A 27,849-nucleotide genomic window follows, 5' to 3' on the forward strand; every position below is an offset into this window, starting at 1 on the left:
TGCTAGGCTTGCTGCCTGTCTGCTGGGTTTGTGGCTGTTGCTTGCTGCTTTGGGTGTTGCAATGAGGTGAGGGAGCGGATTTGTTTGTAGCTTACTGGTACATCTGTTTTCCTGGACAAAGGTTATATTCCACAGCTTTTGCCTTAATTCTCACGGAGATCTTATCTGGCTGACTTAGACAGTAATGAGGGATGCAGCAGCCCTTCAGAGCAATATGGAGAAAATAGTGTTGTACTGATGAGTTAGCCTGCATTTCTGCCAACTGCTTTAAATTGCTTGACTCTGCTCTTCTGATAAGTACAGCAATGTGATTCCAGCAGTTCTTTTTCCTGAACGCTCTTTTCCATAAGCCCACTGGGATTTTTTTTTTTCCTCTCTTTTTCTGCTGCCTGGGTTGATAGTAGTGAAGGAGCAGAAAATGGCACATGAGGTTTTTTTGCTGGCTTTTCTTGGAAGCGCAATGGTAAAAATGCGTGGACGCTGATGTCCTCAGTCCATTGTACAGAGCACTGACAGAAAATCAGTAGTTGGTATTACGCCTAGGTTTAATGAGCCCTGTTCATCTGAAGATGTTTAATGAGGGAGCTCGTTCTAATAAGAGCGTGCTTGAAGCCAACATGATTTTTGTCCTAGAACTGTTTGCTAAACAAGTGTTAAGTGTTAGCGCTTGTTTTTAATGAGTGCCAGCAAGCGGTCACCCATAACGAGTTGTGTAAAACTGTTTCCATGTGCTGTATTAAATGGAGTGTAGCTTTTATAGGGAGGTGACCTACAAAGGAAAAATACTAAGCTGCAGGAACCTTCAAGTTCTTAACATTTTGACCAATAGGCTGCAAGGGTCTTTGGCACAGAGCTAATGAAAGACGTTTTTGGTTCTGTGACAGCAAAAACAGCTCTGCACACCCTGCATAGAGGGTTAGTTGGCCTTTTGGAAACTCTGGTATGTACATGTTTATAACCCTGCTGGAGAGAGCCTTAAGAGAATGCGAACTCTTAGTGACAAAACTGTTTTAAAATAACCCAGTATGTGCAGAAGTTAAGGGAAGGCCAGGAGAAGTGCCCTGCTTTTCCAGTTAATTACTTACAATCTAAAGGGCATAAGCTGATGAAATTCTGAAAAATGTGTAACAGGCTTTTGGGAGAAAGTGCGTGGTACCACCTATCACTGCTTTCTCCTTGCAAAATGCACGCTGGTAAAAGGTCAGTTGACAGAATGGGTACACAGGAATTGCTGAAGAAGGGGATCTGACTAACTGAAAAGAATGTTACAGGACTGCAGTCAGGAATAAATAGCATTTTTATATTACAGCCTCCAACATATTTTGGCCATTATACTGCATGCTCTCGAGTTACTGAATCTGGCACGTTGCCCCAAGAAACATTAAATTACTTGAATGTCATGTTAAACACTATTAATCATTCATCTGATGAGATCAAGATAAACAAGAGCAAGAGAGCTCCAAGTTCACGTCTAGACTTTGTGACTTCAGTTTAATATAGTGGATAACGGCGGTATTGTGAATGAGGCGATGTATGTCTTCTAACCTGTATTGTAGGAAGAGAATTGTACGTAAGTATGGGTTGCATAGCGTCCTGTAGCTTACCGTTAATCAAGGCACTTGATTTTTTCTGAGTTATCTTGCCCATGGTACAATGGTGCGTTCATATTGAGGCAGAGTTCTGTCTGGACGCAGGTCAAGAGGAGAACAGAACAGGGGAACATCTGTTATCAGCTGAAGGAAGCAACAAGAACTATAGAACACACTCAGACAGAATCGTATTTAGAAGATTCCTGTGATAGTAGTTCTAAGGCACCAGCAACATGTCAACAGTGAACTGAGATCAGAAACAGAGTCTTGACAGTTAGGGTTTCATTAGCTCCCGATCTTAATAATACGTAGGTATCTGTATGGCCCTCAAGTAATTGAGCAGTGAGTGTCCAAATACAAACCCTGACATGGGGAAGTTGTGCCCCTTTAAGGGTTTAGGTGATGTGTACTGCAGTTACTGGTGTTGCTGGTTATTATGTGCACTTCTGTACACTTGTGTGTACTTCTGCATCAAATTCTGTGGATGCGACCAGTGAAAACTACTGTACTTCTGGACATGCAGTTCTGAAAACTGCTGGGAGTTTGGGGAAAACAGCAGCCTGAGGAAGCAGGTATTAGTTACATGTGGATTACAGAAAGCTAAACCAAGTCCTTATGTTCCTTTCAGTACAGAATGAGGGACTGGAAATAATCTGGTGACCAGCAGAAATGTACTGAACTGAAATTTGCTCACAAATGCGATGAACAGAAGGTATTCTGTTGTGAACCTTGGTAAAAATGGGAGCTGCTGCTCCTGATGTTGCTGTTGCACTAATTTGAGCTCCTTCAATCTCTTGGTTATACAAAGCAACTCAATTATCTAACAGAGTTTGCCTAACAAAACTGTGAGCAACTTCTGCCAGGTTACCATTGGATCCGCTAATCAACCTGAGGGTCAGAAGTGCCAGAAGCACTTTACTAAAAGGTTGAGAGGATGAGAAGTGGATCACTTCTGATAAAATAAAGCTTTTAAGGTTGATTTAAGTCTGACTTGCTTCAGTTTGCACCTTCTAATGAGCAGATAGCATTTTTCTAGCAAAATTGTAGTCTATAAGTGAAAAAGAGCTTGCTTGTCACCTGAGTGAGGTAATAGTCACACAAACTGTCAAGCTTTCAGTAAGTCTTTAAACTGATGTTAAGAAAAATTATCTGTACTTTCGTTACTTGCAGTCTGCAGAACCCATCTTTCTCAAAAGCAGGTAAGGGGTTTCTGGAATATTCTTCTGCTCTTGGAGCTTGGCTTCTGGCAGACTTTCCCATGGGGACTGTATCAACAAATAGGGGCATCTGATTCAAGGTGAGGCTGGATCTGGCCCTGGGCAACCTAATCTAGCTGTGATGTCCCTGGTCGTTGCAGGGGAGTTGACTAGGTGGCCTTTAAAAGTCCCTTTGAACTCTAGGGATTCTATGATCTGCTGACAGATACAAGGGGGGCAGAATAAAAATTGTTACCCTCTCTATGAGAAGGGTGAGCTGTAGTAGCCAAGAAGTTTATTGATTTTTGTCAGAGCAGGTTTTGCTGTGGTTTTGTCTGTAGCAAGGTCTTTGGCTATGTGATCTGATTCTTATTTTATTTTTTTCTTTTTGGATGGTGTTCAGACAACAGACTTTTGTACTTCACGTAAACTTTTTTAAAAAGTTCTCTGCTGTTGCTATAAAATGATGAGATTTAATGTGAAGATAAACTAACTTCATGAGGGTAATTGGACTCTGAGAGGTTTCTTGCTCTTATTTGCTCGTATTCTATGTCTTGGTTTTGGCATTAAGCTTTTTCCTTCCTTACCAAAATAGACTCTGAAATTCTTGTTTTGAAGATGGTCTGTCTCTGGATGTGCGTTGGCCAGAACTCCAAACAAAGTGGTATACTCAAGTCTGTTTCTTACCTCTCACTTTTGCCTTCTTGTCTGTCACTGCTATCACGAAAGAAGCTGGAAGACTTCCCAAAATGAAGTGCGTGAGGATGAACCAGTGAAACCTTTTTTTTCCAACCGTTGTCACTTGTGCCTTCAGGTTTAGCTTATCCTCTGGTACAACTGAACTCGGGATGCATTTATGCTTCTGTTACATAATTGACGTAACAGTGGATACTGTTTGCCTGTAGTTTAATCCTTTACGAATCTGCAAAGGTGATATTGTTCAACATTTCCATAGACATAAACATCCAGATGCTTAAGTGTAGTGTGGAATCTTAAGTATTCAGAAACCACGATTTCTGGTTTGCGTGAAAGACTGATTCTAGGCATTGCTACTCTGTACAGCAGGAGAATGACAGCTGGCAATTGCGACAAGCTTGCTTGTTACAAGTGATTGAGGAGGGTTTTTATTTCAAAATCAAACATTTCCAAATGCCTTAAAGGCTTCAGAGTCTTCAGTTTCAGTGTTGAAAACTTGAGATCACTCTTGCAAGAAAAGTTGAATGAGTTAGGCAATGCAGAATAAATAAGAACATCTGAAATGTTAGTCAAATAGAAATCTTCTTAGCCAGTAATCTGGAAAGTACAAGGCAAAAACAGTCCTGGAAGTACTTGGTTCAGGATGTACCGTATTGCACTAAAAACAGTTTTATTTGGGACTCTTGTTTTTTTGGGTTTGTTTTGTTTTTTGTTTTTGCAAGGCGTTGAGCAAGAGGGATTGTTTGCCCATTGTTTTCTCCAGTTTTAGAATGTGATTCTGTGGCAGAATTTGGAAATAGTAGAGAAAGGGTCCTGAAGCGCATGCTTGTTTATGTTGTATTTTTTATATGGTCAGCCAAAGAAGAGAAAATCTTGGAATCTGAAGACAGAGGAGCTTATCACACTGGATGGTTTACCATGTGCCTTCTGAACAGAAAGGTGTGGTTTTTGTTCAGTCATTATCTGAAGAGTTGAAGGTCAGTAGTCTCCTACAGATTTCCAAATGAAAACTGGTGTTGTTGTTGCACTCCAGATATACATTTCTAGCTTCCAAAAAGCAGTTTACTGTCCTTTCTAATAGAACATGGGGTGAAGGAGTTGAGAGAGGACAGATATTCCAGAACAGACCTCATTTTTCTTCCTTATGCAGAAAAAAGGACTAAGAAGCAGAGCTTTAGTTTTTTCCTTGAACGCTAATTTTGCAGCTTAATGGGCAGGAAGGAGATAGTAAAATCAATTCCATTTTCTGGCAGTAATCTGGACTGTGTTTGTGTATATATATGCGTGTGTGTATATATATATATATATATATATGATATGAATTCCTTTTTATCACTAAAAAGCTCACTAAAGATTTGTTTGTAGGCACATTGCCAAAATGCAAAGATTTTGGACTAGTTCATAAATAACTGTGCTCTTCGAGCTTTACAGTCTGTTCAAATTAAGCCTTCCCATCATTCTAGAAATGGGAGTATGTGGAGAGGGGGAAATGAACGTTTTTTTGGCTTTGAGTCACTGGACAGACTGCAATGAATATGGGCTTTGATTCAGTAAGGGAAGGGACATTTTTCCTTCAGTCTGCCTGGTTTTGTAAACTGATGATTACTAACTTGATCACCCCATTCCAGCTGGTCCTTATATGCTGCTGGGGGAGAGAATTGTAGGGTAGGTTAAAGTTGTAGCAGTACTTCTTACATACCAGCCTTGCTTTTCTGTAAGGCATGTCCTTGGAATCTCAAGATTTCTTTAGTTTTGTAGAATCACTGAATGCTTTGGATTGGAAGGGACCTTTAAGATCATCTAATTCCAACCCCCCTGCTATAGGCAGGGACACCTCCCTCTAGACCAGGTTGCTCAAAGCTCCATCCAGCCTGGCCTTGAATGCTTCCAGGGAGAGGGCATCCAAGCCTCACTGGGCAGCCTGTTCCAGTGTCTCACCACCCTCACAGTAAAGATTTCTTCCTGATAACTTGTTGAAGTCTACCCCCTTTCAGTTTAAAACCATTTCCTTTCATCCTGTCGCTACCTGCCCCTATAAAAATTTCCTCCCCAGGTTTTCTGCAGGCCCTCTTCAGCTACTGGAAGGCTGCTATAATGTTTCCTTGAGCTTTCCCTTCCCTAGTCTGAAGAGCCCTAGATTTTTCTGAGATTTTCTAAGATTCTGCAGGCTCTCATAATGAGCATCTCTTCTAGACCTTCACTGAATTATTTATAATATTGGAAACTGAGAAGCCTAACAGGAGAGAGATCCATTAGTAGAGAAGGTCAGTAAAACTAACAGTGAGGGAAATGTCTGTGAATTTTGTTGAGTCAGAATGAAACAATTTTTTTATTATAGCACTTTCCAGACCAACAGAACACATACCTATTTTAGAATAATTTTAAACCTATTTACAATTACATTGCCTGAAGCCTTTTTCATTGGAATGAATGGGAAATTGAGGCTGTGAGAGTGTATCTAATGCTGCTCTAAGATTTGCCTGTAGGCAATCAATACTTGTATCAAACATTTGATATAAAATAAGCAGTTGCTGTCCAGACTTGTTCAGAGGTGCTGTAGACTGGAATGGTAAATGAAGGTGAGTAAACCCTACAAGAGATATGAGTTATGTGAGAAGATTTCAGTCAATTGAATTGTTCTATTGTAGGTGAATGTGAGGTCATACATAGTGTGCAAAGGGTGCATACTGTGCATTGGATAGCAGAGAACTGTGTTGTGGATGAACGAAATTGGGTTGAGGATGATGTGGTGAGGGGGACCTTTGAAAAAAGGCAACTTCTAATGGCAACTGCACACATTGGGTGGATGAACAAGCACTAATGTGTCATTCCTTCCTTGGGAGGCCAGAGTGAAATAAAGTTGGGGCATCTAGGTGAACGTTCTTCAAATCTATAAAAACTCCTTGTATTTATTTAAAAAACAAAACATTTAAGCAGCTTGTTCAGTTTACTTGTTGATGGGACTAATGATGAAGGCCTTACCCGAAGGAGAGTTGTAACGTGTGATCTGCACAGCAAGATCTTCCTTCTTTACTCAAAACCTAGGACACTGACTTGAACATTACTGGTACTAATTCATGAATGAATTACAGAAAGTTATATGCTAGATTCCCAGTCACTTTAGACTGAATCAGTGATAACTAAACACTGATCTCGGTATGAGAAAAAGGAGAATGTGTTGTAGCTTGTGGTATTGAGGAGGCCAGTCATCATCCTGGCTTTCTTGTGGGGCTTTTCTTGACTTGGTCATGAGATGAGGCAGCTTCCTACGTCAAGCTTGAGCCATACAGAAGATTCATTCTCCCCTCTTTAGCTTTCTCAAGCTTGTTTATCTTGGAATCTGGAGTATTGAATGGAGTCTCTGGGCTATGAGCATTGTAGTGAGTAAACGAACTTGTAAAGCTCTTCTTGTTTCTCCATCTGCCCCTTTTTCTTCCCCTAAAATGAAAAACTATAGTGCGCTGTGACATGGAGATGGTGCTCGTGAAGTGAGCACAGGGTAGAAAACTACCAAACCTACTAACTTTTCCCTATGTATTTATTAGTGACAAGTATCAACTGACTGCCCAGGCTCAGTAGTTTTGTTTGTTTGTTCTCACAATTCTTTTGGCTTCTACTGGGGATGTGGATGATGGATATTTCTCTCTTAATCTTGCTTAAGGCTTTGATGGCAGTTACTGCTTTTATTTGATTAATGTGCTTTTGTCCAACTAAAAGAAGTTGCGTACTGATTCTTGGAGTGCCTTGAACTTTCAACTGATGACTAAACGACCTTTAAACAGAATAGATATTCAGATTCAAACTAAAAATTGAGCCTTATAACAAGGTAAATAGATTTCTTTCCCTGTATTGCTTTTATTATTTTAAAATGCCAGATATGTTATAGTGGCATTAAAGCATACATGGTGGCACTGAATCATAAAACAGGTAGTAATTCTTCCCTAGAGGAGAGTAGGCTGCAAGCCTGAGGCTCTGTATCGGGACTTTAATGAAGCATAGCTTAAAGAGGAGCACTTCCAGGAGCACTTCCAAACCTGGTGAAAGCATGTGCAAAATGAATCAGGCATGTGAGTTGTTCTCAGATATCTGAGAATGTAATAATTTTTTGGCTGGTTGGTTCGAATTCCTTCCTCAGTACAGTACAAGGATAGAAGACTGCTTGTTTGCCAACACCTCAGATAATCACAGTTTTGTGTGGAAAAAACTCCTTTCTCTGTTCACCTTCTTACAAAACTATTTTTTTCTCTCCAACCCAGAGTTCTGAGGATAATAACCACAATGATGAGTCACCTCAAGAAGATGAAGGGTTTATGGGTATGTCACCTCTTCTACAAGCCCATCATGCCATGGAGAGAATGGAAGAATTCGTGTGTAAGGTAAGAGCATGTGGAAACTGCCAAAGTGATTTCCTTCTTCAGGAAGTTCCATTGGACAACAGACTATGCCTGTAGGAAGAGGAAGAGCAGGTACATAGCATCCCCTGAATGGGTGTCTCTTGTTATAACTAGGAATGTTACAGCTTCTTGGGATCTCAGTTTGTCATAAATAAAATTGTGAAATATGGAACAGTAAGGATTATAAAAGACTCAAAAGGTGATCAAGCAACTGAGAAACCTTTTTTGAGAAACACTTGTGTGTACAAAGCAGAATCAAAGCCTTCTGCTTCCAGTGTTTTTCCTCTTAAGGTACTTTCATTTACAAGGATGTTTTTATTTTTTTGGGGCTTTTTCAGACTCACAGATATTTTGCTTTCCTGACACCCTTTGCATACATTGTAGAACAAGCTTTGTCCCTGACTCAAATAGAAAACAAGAATGCATTAAAAGTTATCCAACTAAATCCATTGTAGATTTTGTAATTGCTGACCTTGGCTCGATTTCTGTTATTTATTAAGCCACGGGGTGTAGGCAGTATCGGCCTTGGACCCCTTTTCTTGGGTGAGACGCATGCTGTCCCTCTGTATGTTTGTTCCTGCTGGTTTTATGAACTATTCCTTGTTATTTTTACAGAGGAACCTGAGTTGCTTGTGGTTGTTTTTTTTTTTTTCTTTTTTGTGATGCATCTTTTCTACTTTTTAGATGCTTTGAAAGGTGAATTCTGTAAAATCTCGTTCCTACCTTGACTTAAACCTTCGTTTCATTGACTAAAATTAATTGGTCTTGCTAAATATATTTAAGCATCTGGTCTTTAACTGGGATGGTTATTCTGATTATAATAATTTTCCTTTTGTGGAGGAGCAAGGAGAATGAATTTTGAAAACTTTTGATGTTGAAACTGAAATAAGAATGTAGCTTTCTAAACTTAGTGTTGCAGGATTCTCCAGTTTCGCTCCTGTATTACTAAGCAGACTTCAAATGCAACGAACGCTGCAGAAACAGCCCCGGTACATAAAGCACTTCCTGATACCCCTCTGCTTCAGAAGCAGCAGTTCACAAGCTAAACTGAAGACGACCTGTATCTTACAACACTGGAGAATGCTAAGAACAGCTATATGTATTATTTTTTTTCATTGGGAACCAGCTACAAGAGTAGCTTCTTTAAAGAAGAAATCCAATGGCATTGACAGTCGTGAATCTGTTGGCCTAACAAATCTGTCACTTTGTTCTGGGAATGTGGGAGATCTTTTTCCAGTCTGGATAGGGGGTCGAACACCTCTTACTGGACTCTTGCCATTTCATGTTTTCTTGCCTATTGTAGTGCTGATGAGCAGCCTTTTTACTAGATTGCCTCTAAATGCTAGCAGATGTTATGCTCAGGTTGTCTTGTGGTTGGCAGAAAGGATTTTTATTGGAGAGAAAAAGTTGCCTTCAATTAAATAGGAAAGATCTGTGGAAATCTGCATAAACGGACATGGAAATGAATTAAATGCTCTCCCTTAATTAGCAGTAAAACAAACAAAAAGTACAGTATCTATCTTGTGTAATGAAATATTGAAGCACTCATTTTTCTGGAGAGGCAGCTAAACTTCATAATGATAATGTTTTGAATAGGGAAGAGTGACTCAAGTATTGCACTTCAAGAGTGTGTCTTTTCCCCAGAGACATCCCATTAAACCCTTTTCTACTTATTACACCCGTAGGTTAACACTTCCACTAATGAGGGTTTTCTGACATTTGCCATACCTTATTGAAGTCAAGTTTCCTGTACTTAATCAAAACCTTCTAAACTGTAGGTATGGGAGGGCCGATGGAGAGTCATTCCCCATGATGTTCTGCCTGACTGGCTAAAGGACAACGACTACCTGTTGCATGGACACAGACCACCCATGCCTTCCTTCCGGGCTTGTTTCAAGAGTATCTTCAGAATACACACAGAGACTGGTAACATCTGGACACATCTTCTAGGTACGTTCAGTTTGCTCTAATGCTGGTTAGGTTTGTAGCTTTCTTTAGTTGAGAAGTTGGTGTGGAGTGATCAGCATAATCATTCCAATAGTGACCTGTTAAATTAGCTTGGTGTCCCTCTCCTTGTTTTCTCCCACTGAGGTTGATTGGGATGTCCTTAATTATGGCACTCCACTGCATGAACTAATAATTTCCTGATCATTAATAAATTACCACTAAATAGTCATTATTCCCAAGTGTGTAAGTATTAAGATTTTTTTTTTTTTTGCCTTGGGAACTGCAGCTTGTATCAGTGGTTTTCAGCTTGCAAGCTCTTTGAACTATACTCTCTCCTATACAAGATTCTATAATTATATACAAATTTGTTGTTGTTGTTGTCAGGATTCTTGCAAAATGAGTAAAAATACAGAGTCTGTGCAAGTCTGAAATGCTTCAGGCTGAAACAAAAACCTGCTTGAAAAGTGCAACTGAAGTATGGAAGACGTTTATTCTGCACGTGTGCCGCTAGTTACCGTGCAATTCCTCTGCTTATTACATCTGCACATTAAAGCCATGCTATTTGAAAGAAAAGTTTTTGTTTGCACAAAATTGACACCTTTCTTGCTTTATGGCTTGTCAGGATGTGTGTTCTTCCTGTGTCTGGGAATCTTCTACATGTTCCGGCCAAACATGTCCTTTGTAGCACCTGTGCAGGAGAAAGTGGTTGTTGGATTGTTCTTCTTGGGAGCTATCCTCTGCCTCTCCTTCTCATGGCTCTTCCACACGGTTTATTGCCACTCAGAAGGTGTTTCCCGGCTCTTCTCCAAGTAAGTGCCTAGAGGGCAGGGTAAGCCAAATAGGAAACAGTTGGGAAAACAGGACTGGAATTCGTGCCTGGCGCCCCAGTGTAGGAGTGGTTCACTGCATGAGTGCTCTGTATGTTTTGGAACAGAACTGAGCAGAGATTGATTCACTGCAGCTTCTTCTAATCGTTGTTTGTTTCACCAGGGGCTTTTGTTTTGTTTTAGGCTTAGAACTGTTTCCTTTTATGTTGTTCAGCAGGTGTGTGAATGCATCTTGCTGCTGCAAGTACTATACCTAGAGCTTGGTGGTAGAACTCTTTTTTGAATGCTACTGTCACTATTTGTCATTTAATTATTCTGGTAACTGAATCTTTACTCTTATGTAAGACAGCTCTGTGTATCAAGTTTGGTTTTGCCGTGCATTCTGCTAAGCATCTCATGTTTCTTAAGATTACTCAACCTGGGATTATGTAATCTGCAAGACCACCTTTAGGGTAACTCAGCAATTAAAATCCCCTACCAAAGAATTAACTCCATCTTCTCTGCTAGGAACACTTTGGCAGGGTGTGGTGAAAAGCAGTGGCTGTGGGAATTCCTTTCTTCATTGGTGTCTAGAAAAACAGCTTGGCTGAAAAATTACGACGCTATTCCCCAGTGGTCACTTAGCTGATGCCTAACTCATACTTGTCAGGTTCTAAAGAGTTTGTGTTGGCTGTGCTCTCTCAACACGCTGTGTGCCCTTCTTTGTGTTCATAGCACTTTGTGCTGCTTTTTTCCTTATCCAAAGCTTAAATCTGAGTTTCCTTGAAAAGACCTTGATCTAAAGGCTGCTCAGTATGTTGCTGGTGACTGTCCAGAACTGACCTTGCGTGCTATGAAGATAACACATTACTGTAGGAATGCACTGGTGGAGGAGCTGTGGTCAGAAAGTAAGTTGAAGTAGAGGGGGAAAACTTCAGTGAAAGGTAGTCTGTTGGTCTGTTTGAGAAGTGTATTAATGTTTGCATTTCCCACCAAACTGATTTTTGTTTCCTTCTAGGCTGGATTATTCTGGCATTGCACTTCTCATAATGGGCAGCTTTGTACCATGGCTGTACTATTCGTTCTACTGCAACCCTCAGCCTTGCTTCATCTACTTGATTGTGATTTGTGTCCTGGGCATCGCAGCCATAATTGTCTCACAGTGGGACATGTTTGCAACCCCTCAATACCGGGGTGTGAGGGCAGGTAAGACCTGAAATCAATTATTTTGCTTCTCGTCTGCCTTCCTTCCTTCCTACGTGGCACTTGGAGGAGCTGTCTTGAGGAGGCGTAGAGAGAGCTCAGTTTTAGAGAAAGCTAATAGCCTTGGACTGTGAACTTGATGGATTTTCTTTCAGCATTGCTTATAGCCAGCTGGATGCACAGATGAGGGCTGGTGTCCTGGAAGTACATTCCTGAAATGGGCAGTAACACATGCAGTAAGAATGGCAGTACAAAGTATCTCTAGCTGTACCTAGCGACTTTGCTCAAAATGGCTGGCTGCTTGGTGTGTGTCTGTGTATGCAGCTTTTTGTTTTGTCTCTGTAACACCAGGCTAGCAAATCACTGAATGATTGAATTAAGCTGAGTGATTTGCCTAGATAAAATACTTGTTTAAGGCAAAGAGCCTAGTTGTTCTCCTTCATATATTGAAGGAATGAAAATGAGCTTGGTTTTGTGTTCTGAGGTAGGAAGTAATAGAGACCTGCAGTGGGCAGCTGTGGACTACAAACACAGATGGGGTGAATGTTAGTCCTTCTGTTACTTAACCTGAGCATGCCATCTACAGTAAATCCAGATTTCCTGGACGAGCTATCGAGGTACCTTTGAGAGTTCAGCCTTCCAAACTTAAAATCTATGGATAGGATGTGATTATTTCCTTCTATCCTTCCCACGTTTTTTTTCCTCCAAGATTTCAGTACTTCTGAAATCTGAGTAAACCACCGCATTCTCACGTGTGGCAGATGAGCCTCAGATATTACATTTGTTTCCTTGCAGTGAATATGTTAAATGTCTTTGTTGTTTCTCCTTGTTGCCCCACTCTTGAGAGACTGTGATACAGCGTGACATAATTCACGTAGTCTCAGTGCCCTCTACAGTCCCAGATGTGTAACTGGTGTAATGTCTGCCAACTTTAGCATACAGGATTGTTAAAATGAAAAATTCCACTATGTGCTGGAACATACAATGAAGTAGCTTCTGTTACTTGAAGGAAATTTGTGCCTTATTTAACATCCCTCCCCTTCTCCCTATTAAAGTCTCCCCATTACAGTTACCCAGCTTCAAGAGTTGTCACCTTTCTGCTGCTCTGGCAAATACTGAGTTTTTCTGCCATTGTTTTTGTATTTTGTTGTTGTTGTTATTGTCTCCTTTCTCTGCCAGTGTACTCAAACCTGACTCTCCCACATTTTCTTTACCTGCCAGGAGTATTTCTAGGTCTGGGTCTTAGTGGGGTTATTCCCACCCTGCACTTTGTCATCTCTGAGGGGCTCCTGAAAGCAGCCACAATGGGGCAGATAGGCTGGCTGGCACTCATGGCATGCCTGTACATCACTGGTGCTGCACTGTATGCTGCCCGCATCCCGGAGAGATTCTTCCCTGGCAAGTGTGACATCTGGGTGAGTCTACACAATGACTGGATGAAGAGACCAACATGAAAGCTGGTTTCCCTTAAGGCTGGAGGATGTTGTGTCAGTGGTTTTTACTGCAAATACTAAACTTCTGAATCAGACCTGTACCTCTTAAGGGGCCAAAGAGCTCTCTGAGCCCAGCTTGCCTTGTGCCTTTCTTGCTGAGTTATCGCAGGTTAGCTGGTCTGCCATATCTGCTGGTGTGCTAATTCACCCCATCATGTGTACTAAGTAGCTTTTAATAGGTAGGTGAGAAACTTTGCAACCCTTTCTTTCATATCTTCACCATGTCTGCCTTCTTATCTTGTGAAGGCAGTGGAAACACTGGATAGAATTGATACATTTATGAGGGATCCCTAGCCCAGAAGAAGGGAAGGTGGTGGTAGGCAAGTTGGTCGGGTGGAAACTCGGGGTGAGGATCACAAAGACTTGTGGAGTAGAGATCTGTGGGGAAGATGCAGAGGGAAAAACTGGAGCCAAAGTAGAGATTAGAGGGAGATAGACCTCTGAGAGAGATGCAGTGTTGCTGTACTTCCATTAGAGAGGTTTAATGTCCCTAAAGAGGATTAGAAGGGGTCAGGCCTGGGTTGTCTGAGTGGCTTTTGCACAGCACCAGTTTGCCAGGTGTAAACATCAGAGACATAGTATTGTTTAAGTGGCCAAATTAAACTTTGTGATAATGTGAGAGGCTCCAGAAGCATTGGTGTACCACCAGCTCCTTTCCAGGCTTCCCATGGAGCCCACAAATATGCATTTATAGACCTTTTCATGAGCATCACCCATATTAATATGGCTTCCCAAAACAAGGCCATGCTTTGTCACGTACCCACCTCCTGGTTTTCATTCTGTAGTACCATAATCAACAGCATCCTGAGTGTTCATTGAGAACATCTGGTTGTTTCAACATTTTAACATAGTGTTTTTTTCTGCTCTGTTTCTTTGTGACAGAAATAAAATAGCTACGTTCTGAAAATCTACTCAGTAAAACTTATACCTGTAACCAGAGCAGAGACCTGTAGCCACTAGCTGCATGAGATAGTTGTGTTCTACCAATAAACCAGCAGCGTGTGTGGTTGAGGACCTAATTCTAAGTATGCTTTTTTAAGACTTTTGCCCTGAACTTTGAAATTCTCCCTGCCCCTTAACAGAGATGATGCTTATTTATGTCGTGTGCTTGTAGATCGATCAGCTGGTTAAGATCACTGTGGAGGACGGGGTGTGGGGTTGCACGTGTGGGGAATTTGCCCTTTGCTAATGGTAGCAGAGGGATGAGTTTAATACACAACTGAACTTTGCAGCTTGCAGTTTGAGGTACTGCTCCATGTTACCGTGTGCTTCAGCTGAATGTGTGGCTTTTTTGGGGATGGGGTGGCCCAGGAAGTACCCAGCTGAATGCAAGTGTTTTGTCTTCACAGTTCCACTCCCATCAGCTGTTCCACGTCTTTGTAGTGGCTGGTGCTTTTGTGCATTTCCATGGGGTTTCCAACCTCCAGGAGTTCCGCTTCACAGTAGGAGGAGGCTGCACAGAAGAGGAGGGGATGCAGTAAGACCAGGCTTCAGTCTGAGATCATAAGCAACACAGTGCAGCAGGGGTGGCTGAAGCCTACAGGCTAGCAAAATGAATACCTAAGAAGAATCCAAGTTTCAGCTGATGGAGCGTGGAGCTTCACGGGGATTCTGACTAACCGAGATAAATTCTATACCTCAAGCAATGGAATAAATCAATTTGAAGACCAGGAAATTCCGAAACCCTAACTTATTCTTGGGATCTACAGATTGAGCTACAGAGGACCCTTTCCAAATCGGCTTCTGTTCAATGCCATATTTATTTGTAGAAGTGGGGAGGGCTAGCTTAGCAGTTTCCTTTTTTTAAGAAAAAAATAAAAAAAAAAATCGAGGTTAAATTTATATCCTCTTGGAGGGGTTGGGAGTCGATTTTAGATGCTCTTTTGGGAGAAAAAGAAATTGTAAATAAGATTTCTAACTTTCTGTTTAAATAAAATTTATATAAATGTTTTAAACAACGGGTGGGGAGGGAGGGGAAGGGTTTTGTAAAGAATGCAACATGCAAGTACCACACACTGTTTCAATTTTGCACAAAAATAAATGATTGCAGAAGGACCAGGTAAAATTCCCAGGAGTGAATCATGTTGGCCGTGCAGGTTTTCCTGATGGTCAGCATGCCCTGGGCAATGCAGGGTCCTGGCCAGGGCTTGGGGCGGGTTCAGTACATGTGCACAGATAGCTGGGAAGGCTGCAGTCATCGAGCTGACATCCAGCTCACAGTGTTAGCAAGTTCCAGTCGCGTAGCTCGAAAGGTAAGTCTGCACCATGCCCAAGTGCATGGGACAACTGCCTTCCAAGCCTGCCTGGCCTGCGTGGCTTTGGATCTCACAGCGAGCTGTTTGGGTTCTCAGCATCTGAATTGGAGCCGGGTGGCATCACTGCACGTGAACTGGTGGGAAGTCTGACCCCATCAGTGCCTGCCTATACACAGGGGCCCCTGCTGAGTTGCCAGTGGAGGGCCTGCGCTGTTTTGTCTGAGTGTGAGTGCATGGTGGTCGTGCACTTGTCAAAAGGTAGTTGAGCATGTGAGGGGAAACAGAGGTGGGGTTAGGGTAGACTGGAAAGAGGAAGTTGTGTGCTCCAGGGCTTGGAGTTAACAGTTACTGCAGGCCTCCAGCATGTTACCTTCTCATGTGTCAGGCTCCATACGCCAAGGGGGGTTGCAGGTTTTCCTTTTTAGGAGGAAAAAATCCACACTTGACCCACTGCAGCTCCATTTTATTTTATATTTTTTCTTTTTCCTTAGGTCTGCTTCCCATCTGTGCTTTAGTAATGGGACTGCTGGTATTGCTTAAACCTGAAACTAAGAGTTCAGCTGAATTGCTGTGGAGCAGACACAGTTCCTATATAAAGGGAGGCATATACTCTTCTCTTGCTTAATTGACGTAGCTTGATCTCTGGAGCCCAGGCAGAAGCCAGACTGGAGGAGAATCTTTGGAGTTGTAAGATGAAACCTGAACGCTTTGTTTGTTATGGCACAAGCACTGCTTGGAGTGTTTAGTTGGAAATTCAGAGCAATTACCTCCAACAGATGAGTTCAACAGCTCATAAAATGCTGTAGTTCACAGAGAAGGAAGGTAGAAGGTTGGTTTTGTAGTTTTCTTGGGTTGTTGTTTTTTTTTTTGTTTTGTTTTTTGGCTTCTGCAAGTTTTAATTTTCATCCTTCAAGGGAAAAAAATGTGGATTGTGAAGATGTTCCAGCATGCCCAGTGTCACCAATTGTGTTTTGGGAAGTTGCTTTGTCTGCTGGAGTCAGATGGAAGCAGAGAGCCTTCCTAAAGTTGGCTGGGTAGTGAGGCTTCACCACTGGGCTGGAGTCTTTGTAAAGCCCCGAGTGCAGGGCCAGCTGCAGGAGGAGGTGCTGCTGCAGCCCTCTGTGAGCCTAGGGGGACGTGTTCTCAGTAGGGTCACTATGCTGGATGCCAGTGGGCCCAGAGGAAGCTTATCGTGGGGCTGTGTGGTAGTGAAATGAAACAAAGCAGTATTAAGTGGGTGTAAGGGCTCGCAGCACTGGCACCCCGACAAAGAGGTGCCTAGCAGGAAGTAGGCTGGTGGCTGAGGAAAGAATAGAACATATCAGCATCAGACTTATCTGAAGGGTGCTTTGGGATGCCTCTGTACCAGAACCAGCAGGAGTGGCAGTCTCCATCCTGCATCATCCCACGTTCGCTCCTTGAAGGGTGATTGTAACCTGGTCCTACACAGCACAGAACTACTACAGAAACACAGTACTCACCTGCTATTCTTACCCGGTCAGTCTCTCCCTTCAAGAAGTTTGTGTGTTCCAATAAAAGCAACCTAGCTGTGCACTTTTCTGTAGCTCTTGCTGAGAACTCTTCCCAGGTTGGCACCTGAATGCCTTACTCTCAGCAGTCAGAGGCTTGCTTGCTCTGTGTGCAGGTTATTGCCATAGAATAGTTAGGACCTACAGCTTCTTTCCTTCCCCATTAAATAGTGGCCTTGTTCAGTATATTTCTTTTTACAAATTGCTTACTGTTGAAAGCAATGAAGCACATTCTAGGGTTTTGATGGTTGGGGACTCTGGTGATGGTTCCATATAAGGTGGGATCTTACTACTTGCTGTATTCTTAACTTCTGCTAATAAAAGAACCAAATGGAATGTTGTCTGTCTGGCTTGGGTCCTTCTGGGCTGGGTGTGACACTTCAGAATCAGGGTGGCTTTCTTCCCAGTCCACCTCTATCACTCTGTGCCCCTTGAACTGGCAGACAAGGGACTGGACCAAACTGGCCAAGAACCAAACTGGGTGGAGGGAGCGGGGTTGGTGGTTGGGGGCAGCAGTGGGAGGTTGAAGGTGCTGAGAGCTTGTGGGAAGGAAAAGGGGTGGGAGGGATGGGGAGTCAGAAGAAGGGGAGCGGGGCAGGAAGAGGATGGGTACTGGAGTCATTGGCTGGTGTGGGTTTTTCAGCTTGGAAGGGCTCTCTAGGAAGGCTGGATTGGAATTACTGGTGTGGAAGAAATGCTTCCTAGCTCTTACCCACGCAGGGGATGGGTGTCTCCTGCTAAGCAGACATGGGCTGGTGGGGTGGGATGGAGTCGCATTAAGCTGGGGAGAGAGCAGGGCTGCGGCCGACCAGAGCAGCTCCATGCCTGGAATAGAGCCTGCTGCTCCTTCATCTCTGCTGTGCAGCTGTCAGCAAACATCTGTGAGCCGCCTCAGTGAGATGCACCTCCTCCTCCCGTGTTGGTTCAGACTCAGTCTGGGCACCTACAGCTGTGCTGTTTATCAGTTCCCATTCTTCAGATACAGCCTCGTAAGAGAGCCAGCGCCAGTAAATAATAACCCATGTCAGCTAGATGGCTCAGGATGGATTTTTTTTTTTTCTTTTTTTCAAATGCAAAGCAAATGCAGGGAGCACAGAGAACTCCAGCATTAGATTACACAAGTTACACTAAAAAGAGCTACCGCATGCCAATGTGAGTTGGGTTTATTGTGTTTTCAGATACTGGAATGATACTTAAAAGCTGCCTGGGCACTCTGAAGCTTTGCACCCTGCTGCATCTGCACGTGGCTGGGGCTGTGCTTGGTCCTCCCTCTAAAATCTCTTCGTTCTTTGCCAACGTCACCAAGGTCGTGGGTACAGATTGAAGTGCTGCAATCAAGGTGAACCTCTAGGGCCACTGCCTAACTTTTTAAAAGCAGCTGGAAATAAATCTGGTGTGTGATTAGTACGAAGGAGCTGAGTTTGTTTTGGTTGAAGCTATTAGCAAAGCCGAGTTCCCTCTCTTTTTTTTCTCTCGCCTGCTGTGTGCCATCAAGCACTGAGCCAAACTCTCCTGCTGGTCGGCACTTCTATGTTTGCTTCGAGTGCTCCAGCCTCACTTCTCAAGGCTGATTTCCAGAAATGCTGAGCACCAGCTGATATGCTTTCAGACAGTCCCTTAAAAAAGCAGCTCCTTGGAGAAGATCCCAAGGTGCAAACTGCTATATATGGAGGAGGCATAGCAGCCCCGTGGCAACATTGAGTGTGTCACCATGGTCATCATCGAGCACTACGGCAGCACAGAAAGAGCACACGAGGGAATCCTTTGCCCAGCATCACCTGAGGACCTTGTTCTCCCCCAGGAAGGAGGCCTGCGGTCTGTGAGCTTACCAGGCTATCCTGCGTGCACCTGCAGGGCTGCGCCTGCTCAGCTCAGTTCTGGCACTCCAGAGCCACCTCGGAGAGCTTCACTTCACTGCTCTTTCCTCTGTTAACACTTGTAGTGGAACACCGGAGCTGCTGCTGCCTCTGAGCTCAGAGATGTTTGCAGCAACATTTCAAGTTGATCTCATTTTTTTTTTAGCAGCTTCAGCTCTGGCACAGAGCAACTGGGCACGGAGGCTCTTAGCAGCTGGCATAAAAGCTGAGCTGCTCCAGTTGCAAATGAGATGAGAAAATCATATGCCTGGCTGGGTTCCCAGAGCACTGATGTGTTTCCCTAACAGAGGCAAATTACACCCAAACCAGACCCGGGAGATACCTTCTGTGTTCGTCTGCAGCCGTGCTGAACCTGCACACAACTCTGGAGGTTGGCCTTGTGGTTGGCTGGGGCTGGGCTCTGTTGGATCAAGCCCATCATCCCTGTGAGGTGAGCCCCTGCGGGACAGCTGGGTCTCTGAGTGAGCTCTCTCAGACTGCAAGCAGCTGATGTGCTGTTGGGCTGATTTTCCTGTTTTTCTGTGTGTGAAATCAGCCCTGCCTGGCTACACCTGTTGGCCCACAGCAGTGTGACTCAAGCTGGGGTGTCAGCCACACCATCCAGAAGTGGTAGAGGCACTCAGGGAATTTCCTCCTTTTGAATTTTAATTTTAAAAAGCCCAGTGCCTGCAGTTTGCTTACAGGGGTGGACAGGACCTTGGAGGATCCTCAGCTGTGAGTTGAGCCAGATCAGTATGGTGCTGCACAGCTGCCGGTAAGCGTCTGTCCTCAGCTCTCCTTGCTTCTGCCAGCTGGTGGCTGAAGGAGTGGAGAGCTGGACATAATTCCTCCTCCAGTACAGGTCTGTTCATGAGGGTGTGTTTGCTGTGGATTAATGCGCTGGAAATCAGCCAAGTGCATGCGCACACGTCTTCTCCAAGCGGAACGGTGCTGGGGCCATTAATCACTTCTGACAGCAAGGGCAGCCGTGCTGGGGGCAGCAGCTCTGAGCCCTGGGGACTGCCTGAGCTCTGCATCCCGACAGAGCCCCTTTTCCCTCTGCGCTCACTTTACCTTCCTTGGCTGTGCCTGACTCTGATAAGGTCACTGGATGTGCAGGAGGGAAAACGTATCCACCTCCAGAGATTGATCCACTCCCAGTGAACGATTCTCTCCTCTTTACTGCCTCTGGTTTAGCAAACCCAGCCACTACATCCCCCAAAAGACCCGGCGCTATGAGGGGCAGCACCCCCTGACCCTATTACTCCCTGGAGCACACCTGTGGGTATCTGGGCACGCTGTCTCCTTCCTATGGCCTCCACCTGTGCCCGTCCCCATGGGTTCAGCAGGGAGAGGGGTTTCTGTAGGGCCACGATGAGCATCAAACACGACACGACAAAGCTTAAATATCTATTTAAAATATGCCATATATATTCTTTTTAATGAGATGGTATGGAGCAGTTCATACAAAAAGAGATGAAAGATGGATGCTCCCCACCCCTTGTTCATAAAGCTCTGTGAGAAGCAGCCTGTGCCTGCTGGCCAAGCTCAGGCCCAGGGTCCCAGACAGCCACGGGCAGCCTCAGGGCAGCATTGCCCCAAGGAAAGGAGCCTCTCCTTGGTGAGCAACATGCAGCCCCTTCCCGCACGCACACCCACACCTGTAGAGGCATCTGAGCATTGTGCTGGCAGTGCTTGGAGCAGGTTCTCAGCGAGGTGCAGCTGCCTGGCAAAGCCGAGCTGCCTACTGTGGTCTGCCTGCAGGCAGTCAGTGCAATTCAGGGCCAGAGCCACGTCCTGAGCCCAGGGTCCTGGCTGATGACCATCGCAAGACCAGGAGAAGTTGCTTCACTACTGAGGACCCCAATGGCCCAGTACTGGCTCAAAACCCCAGCCTCTCCTACAAGGCAGGGTCTCCCACGTGCCCACTCTCCTAAGGCAAGATCAGCCTGGCAGAGCCCTGTGGCTCCCAGGGCACACCGCCATCCCCGGTGTCACCAGGATGTCCCCACAGGGTCGGCAGTTTGTCCCTCGCCGCGTCCCCACTGGGAGCAGTGTCACCGCACGAGCAGCGCTGGGGGCAGGAGGAGCAGCATGGGGGAGACTGAGAGCTCAGAAGCACCACCACAGTCCTGGGCGTTCTCCTGGAGGATGAAAAGAAGGCATTTAGCGGGCCCTGCTGGCACTGGGGGAGGAAAGGGAGCCCATCCCCAGTATGTTCTCTCCCCATGAGGAAGCCTACTGGGGAGCCACAGCCAGTGGGATGCACAAAGCCCACCCTCAGGGTAGGAAGGACCTACAGAGGGATCTGGACAGTCTGGATCGCTGGGCTGAGGTCAACTGTATCAGATTCAGCAATGCCGAGTGCCAGCTCCTGCACTTTGGTCACATCAACCCCACGCAATCCTACAGGCATGGAGCAGAGTGGCTGGAAATCTGCACAGGAGCCTGCTTTGCCAGGGGCATTGGACTACATGATCTCTAGAGGTCCCTTCCAACCGCTACAATTCTGATTTTATGATGGTGGTTGACAGCAGCTGAACATGAGCCAGCAATGTGCCCAGGTAACCAAGGCAGCCAGTGGCATTCTGGCTTGTATCAGAAACAGTGCAGCCCGCAGGAGCAGGGAGACGATCATCCCTCTGCACTCAGCGCTGGTGGGGCTGCACCTCAAGTGCATCCCCTTCCCCATCCTAAGGCAAGATCTGCCTGGCAGAGCCCTGTGGCTCCCAGGACACACGGTCGGCTGAACTGTGTTCAGTTCTGTCCCCTCAGTGCAAGGAGGACATTGAGGCCCTGGAGTGTGCTCAGAGAAGGGCAATGGAGCCGTGAGGGGTCTGGAGCACAAGTGTTATGATGAGGCTGAGGGAGCTGGGGTTGTTCAGTCATACCTCAGGGTATACCCACAGCCATACCTCGGGGTGAAACGCGTGGCACGTGTCTGGTCGCCGCCTCAGCTTCTGGGAGCGCATGCGGTCGCACTTCACCGATGCGTTGTGTGCAGGGCTGTTAAGGACATGGGCATTGAGACGAGGCACAATTGCAGCACACAGCAACGGGGTGCAAACCTATGGGTGCTTCTGCATGGCCTTGGTCTGAGCAGGGTAGGTCGGGGAAGGGCAGCAGCCTCCCAGCATGTTGCAGGGGCGTGGGTTGGGAGGCCTCCAGGAGCTAGAAGAAGACGAGGAATGGCCAATGGCTGGGAATGGCAGAAATGTATGCAGGAGGCCCAGCAGCAGTGCTGCTCTCTCCACCACACTGTTCTGTTTCCCTGCCTCCTGCTATCCCACAGGCAGGCTGTGCACTCCACACTTTTCCCCATGGGAACTGCCAGGGGAGCAGGTTTTCCACCCTCACCAGCCCTGAGCCCAAAAGCACACAGCAGAAGGATATATTTGACTTCTTTCGCATCCAGCAGGACAGGTGGGAAGATGCTGCAGTCGCAGGTGGCATCTGTCACAAGAAGCAGCAGGTTGCTGCTGGCAATCTGCTGGGCCACAAACATTCTGCGAAGAAAAGAGAGAGATGGAGAAATGGCAGCCAGACCCTTCATGGCACCACCACTGCCTGGTGCAAAGAAACCCAAAGGAAAGCAAGCAGCTCAGGAAAGGGAAGCAGCAGAAGGTGGGGAAGGAGTGAGGAGTACACCTTGCTATGGAGAAGTGCCCAGCCAGCTCAGAAGCACAGCTCCACAGGGCGCAAAAGCCAAAATGAGAAGCAGAACCCAAATGACCAAAAACCGACCCCGAGCAGAGCCACTCCTCAGGCACATGGAGGCAGCATGAAACTGGGCAGCGTGGCTCAGAGGAGCACAGCTGGAAGGCCCAGCTTCATCAGGAGGTGTGCTGGCACTCAGGCGATCTGTATTTGTGCCCCAACAACAAGAGGGACTTTGTGCTCTGTGGTCCTCAAGGGGCAGAGTTCTGAACATCACATTACTTGAGTGAGCCATGAAGAATCCCAGTAACATCGTGAGTGCTTCATCTTCTTGCAGCTTTGAGTCTGTCTGTCCCTTCCCTTCCCTGAGGGATGAGCAGAAAGGTCCAGGGGTGAGCATGGGCACATGCAAATAAGGATGAGCCCAGATGCAAGTCTTTGCATGACGACACCCACGTGAGGACCTGCATGAGGGAGTATAGGCTGTGCAGGAGCTGGAGGGCTGATGTGGGCAGGGCATACACGTGTGTGTGTGACTATGCATGAGTGTGCACACACGTGCACGTACCTGGGCAGCTCAGAAATGGCTTTGCACACAGGAGGCTGTGTGTACCTGTGGCTGCATAGTGCCACCTCACCAGTTTGCATCACCTCCCACCCCATGCCTTGTCTGTGCCACTTCTGTTCCTCCTCTTGGCTGAGGCAGAGGGCTTCTGGGTCGGGCTGCAGGCATACAAGTTTGTGAGGATGCCCTGATCGACTCAACTGCTCTGAAGAACCAATTTCCCTGACAGCTCACTGCCCATTGTCTGCTTCTTGGCTTCAGGGAACTTCATATTTGTTTCTAGAGGTGCTGAATGTCACACGCTGCCACTTGCTGAGGCTGTTTCATTCCTTCCTGAGTAATGACTGCTCCAGGAGGTCGGACAGGCAGATTTTAACCCTGCCATCACAATGGAGGTGCCCAGAACAAAGCAGTGCCCAGCTTCTCCCTGCACTGGGAACCATCTGGAATTTCTAAAAGGCACCGGGAAGGCCTGTGTGTCTGAGCAGGTCATCAGCTAACACTCCACAGAGCCCATGCTGGGGCTCTCATTCCCCTTGAACATCTGCATGAAAGGTGCAGGAGGCACACCCAGCTCCAGGGCTATGAACCCAGCCCGCACCTATAACCATACAGGAACAGAGCAGAGCCTGGCTTGCTGCTGCAGTGCTGAGCATCAGGCAAGGCATACTGCATCCCCACGGGGCAAGGTGCTGGTCTGTGCCTTACAGAACTCCCCCTACAGCCTTTGTCAGCAAATCCATGCTCTGAGCTCAGGCAATGCGTGGCACAGCCTGTTCTTCATCAAGCCGTGCTGACTAGCACAGGCTGTTTTCCTGACCTTTAATTCTTTCCTGCAGCTAGTCCAAGACTGAAGCCAGACCAGGTAGGGCTTTGCTTTGCTTTACGAGGGATTCCAGTCAGATCTCTTTGGCCTCTGTGGGTCTGTGCAACAGCACATTAGGAAAAGCCAGGCCAGTGGAAATTCATCCTCTCTTCACCTTTCTACACGTGAGTGCTGAGGGTGCCATGTGACTGCTGAAAATGGCTCTTCTCACAATGCCTTTCTGTTATTTTTGACTGCTCATTCGCTTAAAATGAAAACAGAAATTAAAATGTGTACCCGTGTTTTGCTTTCTTTTGGTTTAACACTTCTTTTTTTCTCCTAATCCCTCCTTTTCTTTTTTTCTTTTTTTTTTTTTTTTTGGTAGAAAAACAGAAAAAAGGGAGAATGAAAAGCGGAAAGGAAAGCTGAAAGCATTGCAAAAAGGAAAATTTTAAGGAGAAAACATTTGCCAGAAACGTGAAAAAACAGAGGGTTCCTTTCTGAAATTTGCAGAATGGAAAGAGACCTTTTTTTCTTTTTTTGACTGCTCTCTCCCTCCTCCTCCTGACACCTCTGCTTATTAACAGATGGCTCTGATTCTTCTCTTTATCAAGAAGTTGCAGCGGGGCCATTCCCCTCTCTGGGGACGCGCTCGCTGCACACAAAGCATGGACATGTGCTGGGCACGGTGGCGAGTGGCTCTACTCAGGTTGTCACCATTCCCACTGCCACCAGGCTCCAGTGCTGGCACTGCTTGGGCACGGGCGCTGTGATTCCCGCTACGAGAAGGACAGCTGTAGCTCTTACTTTTGGCAGTCCCCGCACTCGATCAGCCCGTTGGTTTCCTTGATGGTCGGCTCGTACACGAACACGGGGTACTCTGTGTCGCAGGGCTGCAGTGTGTCGTGCTTCTTGTGCCTGTGGGCTGTGTGGGGAGGAGGGAGAGAACAGGCAACGTCAGAGGAACACAAAGGAGAGGTCTGCACTGTGATATGAGGTGCCGTGGGCACGGTGGGGATGGGCTGGTGGTTGGACTGGATGATCTTAGCGGTCTTTTATGACCTGAATGATTCTATAAACTAGGGCTCCATCAAGGCCTGTCCCGCTCTGACCATAGCCTACCCGAGGAGCAGCAGCTGAGCACTGCAGCCATCCCGGCTCCCACTAGGTGGTGCGGGAAAACCAGCGTGTGCAGGGCTGCTCCACGGCTCACACCGTCTGGCCCAGCGCACAGCAGGGTGAGAGGCTACAAGGGCTGCCAGCCTGCTGTCCTCACCGAGGCCTCGTGTCCTGCCTGGTCCCGGGCATGCAGTGTTATACAAAGGGCTCTGAGCATGCAACAAAGATTTAAATGCTTCCTTGCGACACAGATCCCCCACAGCTGCACCTTGTGCTCTTCTCCTGAGCTCTCACCTCCCACCGAAATCCTTCCAGGCTATGGGAACGCCTCTCAGTAGCATGTTTGGGTTTCTCTTTTTTTACAGATCCAGAAGCAGACAGGACTTGAATTCGGCATCAGTATTCAGCACTCTTGATAATATCTCCATTTGTGCTTTGATGACAAAAGCTACTAGCACTTTCCAGCACAGAGCGGCTACAGAGCAGGTGACCATAAACTAGCCAGTGAAATCCCTGATGGACTAACGGAGAGGGAAGAATGGAGCAGGAACCCTTTCCTTCAGACTTAATTTGCCATACTAGTGGCTTGGAAAATATCTAATTCCGTAACCTGTGGCCAGACTATCACAGGCACACACCTCTTTGGGAACGTATGTGCCAAGACCCCACAGCTGTGACAGCTTCCCCTGCGCAGCCTGTTCCATGCCCATCTCCCTCTGGCAAAGAATGTGTCCCTAACCCCCAAGCTGCTCCTCACACACCTTGCCCTGCACACCCCTCACCATCTTCACAGCCCTCCTCCGGATGCTCTCATAGTTTTATGTCCTTCTTATGTTGTGGCACCGAAACCTGCACACAGAGCTTGAAGTGAAGCCACACGCACAGAGCAGAATGGGACAGCCCCTTCCCTTGCCTGGCTGCAGTACTGGCCCTGATGCACCCCAGGACATGGTTGGCCCTTTGGGCTGCCAGGGCACACTGCTTCCTTTTCGCAGGGCAGCTCTCCTACCTCTTGTCCCCCACTCTGTACATATATCCAGGGGCTGATTCCAGTACTTGATCTCGTTAAACTTCACACAGTTGGTAATTTCCCAGCCCTTGAATTTGTCAGGATCTCTCTGCAAGTCCTCTCTGCCCTCGAGGGAGTCAACAGCTCCTCTGTATTAGAGTTGTCTGCAAACTTACTTAGTATACCTTAAAGTCCTGCATCCACGTAATTTATGGAAATATTAAAGAGAATTGGCCTGACCCCTCAGCCCCACAGGTGTTGCACAACTGCCTGCAAGAATTTATCATGCTGCTCATGTCATGGTCCTGACAAAACAGAGATTTTATCCAGGTCCTCATTTTTCCTATATCCCCAGCAAAGCAATTCATTCTCCATCAGCTTCAGCTTGTTGGTACAGTGTCATTGAAGTGAATGGAGTTAAAGCAACATAAAAACAGTGGTGTGAAGGATGGAGCACAGGTAGGGGGTGAATCAGACCCAGGCTTACAAAATACAGGATAGAAGTAGTGATGAATAATCAGGGTTGTTGTGCTGGAGTTGGTGGGTTTGGAGAACAGGGCCTTACTATGAAAGGCAGCTAAACCCACACCAAGAACATACCTGGAGCCTCAGCCAGCCCAGCACTGCTTACAGGCACACATCTACCCAAGCTCTGATGCAGCTCCCAAACCAGACCAGAGGTAAGTGATGGAAAGTACTGCAGGACTGGCCCCTGCAAGAGCAATTCAGCCCTGGCAGTATGGGCTGGTTGCTAACATTTCTGCCCACAGCCTTTCATGGGCATCCACAGTTGCCTTGCTCTGGGTTAACCTCATCACATGCACTAAGATGTACTTTAAAGCTCCTGCACAGGCTGTCTTAGATCAGCCTTGTGGCACAGGCTAAATGAAAACAAGCAACTTTACAATCTCTGACTTGTGAACCAAGACAAGACCTGAGACAGAGATTATGCTTAAGCCTACTGCCACTTAATTTGCCTGGAAGCAATGCAGCTGCAGCAGTGTTCTGAATCTCAGAGGGCCCAGCAGCATGTGCAGCATCAGCAGCACGCTGGGACTGAGCCTCTGCGTGCACACACTGAACATCAAAACGCTATCGGCAGCTCTGAGAGCCTGGCGGTCAGGGCTTAGTAAACAGTTGGAGAAGCTGATAACAAATTGCAAACTTTATAGCAAAGCGTGAGTTAATTCCCGGCTGTCATTGCTGCCATCTGCACTTCCAGAAAGACTTTGTCAGGCAGTTGGCAACCAATCCTTCTGAATAGCAAAGGCGGCCCTGCTCCTTGCTGCGAACTGTGCAGCCCAGATTGTGAGCCCTTTGCCACCAGCATACGTCACAAATGTCTGCGCCCATGTCAGTGGATTTACTCTGGTACAAATGAGACAAAATCTGCTGCTTAGATACAAATACAAAACACAGAATTTAATTGATGAGCTTGTAAAATATCCTCTGAGTACATTATCTTGCAGTCAGAAAGGAACTTTTCTGAGCTCCAGAATTCTAGAAATATTCTTTCTTAGGCTGCGTGTCTTGGCTGGGAGTATCTCTGGCTTAATTAAAGGCCTTCAAATCTGCACTGTTATCCATAAAAGCAGAAGCCCTTACTGACACAGAGGGGAGGGAGATGCTGAGAGCAATGAGAAATCTGTGGAAGCAAAAATGTCTTTTCACCATCTCTGGGAAGCAGATTTGCACAAGGAGTGCAGTCCGAATCAATCATGCCCATACTC

At 46.0% G+C, this 27,849-nt stretch overlaps 2 protein-coding genes across 3 annotated transcripts in view; one reads left to right on the plus strand and one right to left on the minus strand.

Moving 5' to 3' along the window:
* Positions 1-17,444, plus strand: part of ADIPOR2 (adiponectin receptor 2) — a 42,665-nt gene extending 25,221 nt beyond the window's left edge. For both annotated transcript variants that reach the window (XM_042889808.1, XM_042889810.1), the window contains exons 3-8: positions 7,738-7,857; positions 9,654-9,825; positions 10,445-10,631; positions 11,647-11,834; positions 13,053-13,246; positions 14,674-17,444. In XM_042889808.1, the coding sequence (XP_042745742.1) occupies positions 7,738-7,857; positions 9,654-9,825; positions 10,445-10,631; positions 11,647-11,834; positions 13,053-13,246; positions 14,674-14,805 (993 nt within the window). In that variant the 3' untranslated portion in view covers positions 14,806-17,444. The remainder of the gene's footprint in view (positions 1-7,737; positions 7,858-9,653; positions 9,826-10,444; positions 10,632-11,646; positions 11,835-13,052; positions 13,247-14,673) is intronic.
* Positions 17,445-20,395: 2,951 nt separating this feature from the next.
* CACNA2D4 (calcium voltage-gated channel auxiliary subunit alpha2delta 4) overlaps positions 20,396-27,849 on the minus strand; it is a 114,508-nt gene continuing 107,054 nt past the window's right edge. The window contains exons 36-39 of the mRNA XM_042889971.1: positions 24,799-24,916; positions 22,358-22,470; positions 21,880-21,962; positions 20,396-21,108 (exon numbers count right to left, since the gene is read on the minus strand). Coding sequence (XP_042745905.1) covers positions 21,022-21,108; positions 21,880-21,962; positions 22,358-22,470; positions 24,799-24,916 — 401 coding nt within the window. The 3' untranslated portion in view covers positions 20,396-21,021. The remainder of the gene's footprint in view (positions 21,109-21,879; positions 21,963-22,357; positions 22,471-24,798; positions 24,917-27,849) is intronic.

This window comes from Lagopus leucura, unplaced genomic scaffold (genome assembly GCF_019238085.1).
Source record: "Lagopus leucura isolate 7727_CA_CO unplaced genomic scaffold, USGS_WTPT01 Super-Scaffold_100159, whole genome shotgun sequence".
NCBI lineage: Eukaryota > Metazoa > Chordata > Aves > Galliformes > Phasianidae > Lagopus > Lagopus leucura.